At 41.2% G+C, this 4,144-nt stretch overlaps 1 protein-coding gene across 1 annotated transcript; it reads left to right on the forward strand.

Moving 5' to 3' along the window:
• Positions 1–529: 529 nt before the first annotated feature.
• LOC114636064 (breast cancer metastasis-suppressor 1-like protein) lies at positions 530–3,448 on the forward strand (the record flags this gene model as incomplete). The annotated part of the gene is made up of 4 exons (XM_028784365.1): positions 530–626; positions 1,556–1,639; positions 1,873–1,937; positions 2,970–3,448. Coding segments are annotated over 4 exons (303 nt in total), but the record flags the coding sequence as incomplete, so codon positions are not given.
• Between the last annotated feature and the right edge of the window lie 696 nt (positions 3,449–4,144).

Raw genomic sequence — 4,144 nt, forward strand, 5'->3', positions numbered from 1 at the left:
AAGAGGGCATCCCATCTCCGAGAGCTGGAGTTACAGATGGTTTTGCGTTCCCGCCACATAGGTGCTGGGCACTGAGCCTGAGTCCTGCAAGAGAACAGGTGCCCTGAGCCACCTCTCTGGCTTCAATTTAGGTATTCTTAAACAGGGTGTTATTTTACTTAGTAGTTAAATCTGTTATTATAACTGACCCTGGTTTTATTTCTTCTGTATACTGAACATTTCTTCTTCAAAATTTTAAATTTGGGGACTAAGATGTAGCTCAGAGAGAAGCACTTACCTAGCACACATACACTCTTGCTTCGTTCCTCAGGATGGGGGAGGGGCATGGCAAAAATAGTTTGGATAAATGAAAAAAGCAAATACAACAAACCAAACCAAAAAACAAAAAACAAAACAAAAAAACAAAACAACAAAAAAAACCCCAAAACAAACCACGGCTAGCACATATTAAAGTACTGTAAGTCATTTGGTATTGCTAGTGAAGGTAAACTGGTATTTCTTTTCACATACGTATCATGTCTCTTTCCAGAGTGAAAAGCTTTTGTTGTATGATACAGTCCAGAGTGAGCTCGAGGAGAAGATCAGAAGGCTCGAGGAGGACCGGCACAGCATCGACATCACCTCAGGTCAGGGCTGCCGTGTGAGGTGGTGTCCCCCAAAGCCACAGTCCTCTCGAATGGATGCTGTGCAAGTGCAGTGTCCGAGCTGGAGGGAACAGGAAGGAGACTTCTGACGAATGAGACCAAGTTGAGGTTGTTCCTTGGATTCAGAGTCACACTCTAGAAAAATGTAAAAGGGACAGACGAGCAGTGTGACAGGAGCTACCCGTGGGGCTGTACTGGGAGACAGCCTCCTGTGTTCTTCCAGGCAATGGGTGAATGTTACAGGCGGTAGGTTTTTGCCTTGGAGAAAGGGAACACTACTGTGATGATTAGACCAGGTCAGTATGAAGTGTGGCCATTTCAGGATGACTATAGGGACGTTTTCTGCTGTGCACTGACAAGTTTTACTAGATTGGCCCACAGTCCTTGAGTATGTGTTATTGTTTTTGTGTTTTGATTTTGTTTCCTTGCTACAGTTGGGGCAGATGTGATAAGAGATCAGTGTGGGTGCCTTGCTCATGAGCTGCGTGTCCGTGGACAGTTGCTTAGTTTCTCTAAATGGATGTTCTTGTCTGGAAGACTGGAATAAAAGCATAGCTACCTCAGGGCGACCTAGCCCGATGGCTCCGCGGTAACAGTGCTTGTCCCCAAGGCTGGCAGTCTGAGTTTGATCCCAGCCCCTGTGTGGTGGAAGGAGAGAAACCTCTCAGAAGTTGCTGTCTGACCTCCTTGTGTATGTTGTGGTGTACAACTGTGCACACAACACACACAATGAACAAATAAATAGACGTAAGACTATGAAAACAAAAAATAAATATAAAAAAAGAGAAAGCACACTACGTCGGTGTGAAGCTTCCCTGGAGATCTGTATGTAAATAAGCCCTAAACATGAATTCTGTATTGCCCTTCCTCCTGGGCCCCGGAAGTCAGCTCACGCTTTGATTCCCTTGCAGAACTGTGGAATGATGAGCTTCAGTCAAGAAAAAAGAGGAAGGACCCTTTCAGCCCCGACAAAAAGAAGCCGGTCGTTGTCTCAGATATCCTTTCCCACGCTCTCTGGGTTTTCATACTGGGCTCAGTTTTGAAAACTGCTGTGTCCAGTGCACAGAGGGGACACAGCTGTTCATGACGCAGTGTGGTCAGTTTATACAGGTGCTTTTGAGACAAGGCCTTGCATGTAGCCCAGGCTGGCCTTGAACCCATAGTCTTCCTGCATGAGTTCACTGAGTATGTGCCGTTGCTGCTGCCGAGTTGACCTTGACGCCCCCACGTCCGTATATAGTTTATATGCTGCAGGATCTCGATATTCTTGAGGACTGGACGACCATCAGGAAGGTATGATGAGTGTGTGGTGCGGCAGAAGTACATTTTATGTCTGCCTTTAAGAGTTTGTCCATCAGTGTATGAGAATATAATCGTGGTAAATACACTTTGCTTATCATGGGCTGTAGAATATTTTAGGAATTAGTGACATGTCAGTAATTTGTATTTTTTCTTGTGATGTAATAATTTATATAAGAGTATGGAATAGTATATGTTTAGTTTGCCTAGAGTGTTAGGGTTCAGAGCTTTGTCAGTTTCTGGTATAGAAGGTACCCAGTAAATATTTTTTGAATGAATACATAGAACCTATGTGTTTTATACTCTATTAATAACTATCGGGGCATGACTCTGATGCTCATTTAAGAATGGAGCTATGTATCTTGTCATCCTTTTATTTTTATTTATTTTTTATTTTGCTCAGACTGCCCTAGAACTCACTTTGTAGCCCCCATAGTCTTTGAACTTGTAAACCTCCTTTCTTGGCCTTCTCAGGAGCAAGGTTTGAGGCTTGCTTTCTTTATTAAAGATTCCCATTTTTTGGCTAGAGAGATGGCTCAATGGTTAAGAGCACTCATTGCTCTTCCAGAAGTTCTGAGTTTGATTCCCAGCAACCACAAGGTGGCTCACAACTATCTGTAATGGAATCTGATACCTTCTTCTGGTATGTCTGAAGAGAGTGACAGTGTATTCATGTACGTAAAATAAATATCTTTAAAATACATTTTAAAAAACCCCTATTTTTATACATTGCCTAGAGAACTTATTTCAACTGTTAATAGTGGCCATGGAGGAAGGTGTTCTCCATGACTTTAGACATTAGTCTGGAGGCTGGGGATGCCTCTCAGTTCTGGTGTGCTTGTCTAACCTGCTTGCCTAGCATGTGTGATGCCTTGGGTTCTTCTCCCAGCACCAGAAGAAAATGAGAACAGCTAATGTTTATTCTGTTATTGAACCAATTGAGAACACTGTATATATTATAGATAGCAAAATCTATTTTCAGTCTGAATTCAGATTTCTCTCCTCTCCCCCTCTCTTTTTTCTTAGGCAATGGCTACATTGGGTCCACACCGAGTTAAAACAGAACGTAAGTATGAGTTGTGACGTACTCTGCCAACAACTGTTCAGTCAGGGTGGTTAAATCACCTGCGTACTGAGGAGGAACTCAACAGTGACTCCATCAGCCAGTGAACTCCGGAACTGACATGAGGAATCAGGAGTCTCCTGCTTCGTCTAGAAGTTTGAAAGTTTCCATTGCTGCATATTTCTTCCTCCTTTCATTGTTAGGCCTTAGAGTTCTTAGTGATATTAGATCTGTAATTCAAGATGCATTTACCCAGGGTTTTTGTTTTTTTGTTTTTTGTTTTTAAATTGGCCCCTTACTTCTTTAGGGGAAGTGTTGGGAACTCACAAATTGGTTCTAGGGAGTCAGAATCTCTGGAGTTGTATACTAAATTTTTTAGGAATTTTTTTTCCTCTCTTTCTTTCTTTCTCTCTCTCCCTCCCTCCCTCCCTCCTTCCCTCCTTCCTTCCTTCCTTCCTTCCTTCCTTTCTTTCTTATCTTTTTTGCCTGAATAGAAATTAGAATTCTGTCAGTGGAGTGTTGAGAGATTTATCTGCCACATATTTTGTTTTGAAATAAGTCTTTTCTAAAATTATGACCTGTTTGCCTTTGGCTCCTGAGTGCTAAGATTATGTATTTTTTTAACCTTTTTATTTTTTTAGAACTCTAAGACAACTGCCCAAGTTTGATGAATGTTGGTCTTTGTGGGGTGTTTTTTATGTTGTTGCTGTTGTTATTTGTAGATTTTTTATTTTTTTGTAATTATTTAGTAGATTACAGTGGGGTTGTAATGGGGTTAGATAAAAAAAAATCTTAAATTTTAAGGAAAAGAATTTCTTGTTCCATTTCAAAAGTATATTTAAGAGATATTTACTTTAAGAGTGTTCCAACTTTTTTCTTTCAATGGTTCCTTTAAATATTATTTCATATCAGGAAATTGCACGTATATATACTGACCTTGACTGGAGGGTCAGATGCCTAAGTCTCTAGAATGTTTTTGAGTCATTAATTTGGGGGGAGCTGTGTGTGTGAGTGAGTGTGTGTGAGTGTTTATACCTATGGTCATGTGTGTGAGTGCATGAGTGTGTATGTGTGTGTGTGAGTGTGTATGTGTGTGTGTGTGAGTGTTTATACCTATGGTCATGTGTGTGAGTGCATG

The sequence above is a fragment of the Grammomys surdaster genome, unplaced genomic scaffold, assembly GCF_004785775.1.
Source record: "Grammomys surdaster isolate TR1022 unplaced genomic scaffold, NIH_TR_1.0 121677, whole genome shotgun sequence".
Taxonomy (NCBI): domain Eukaryota; kingdom Metazoa; phylum Chordata; class Mammalia; order Rodentia; family Muridae; genus Grammomys; species Grammomys surdaster.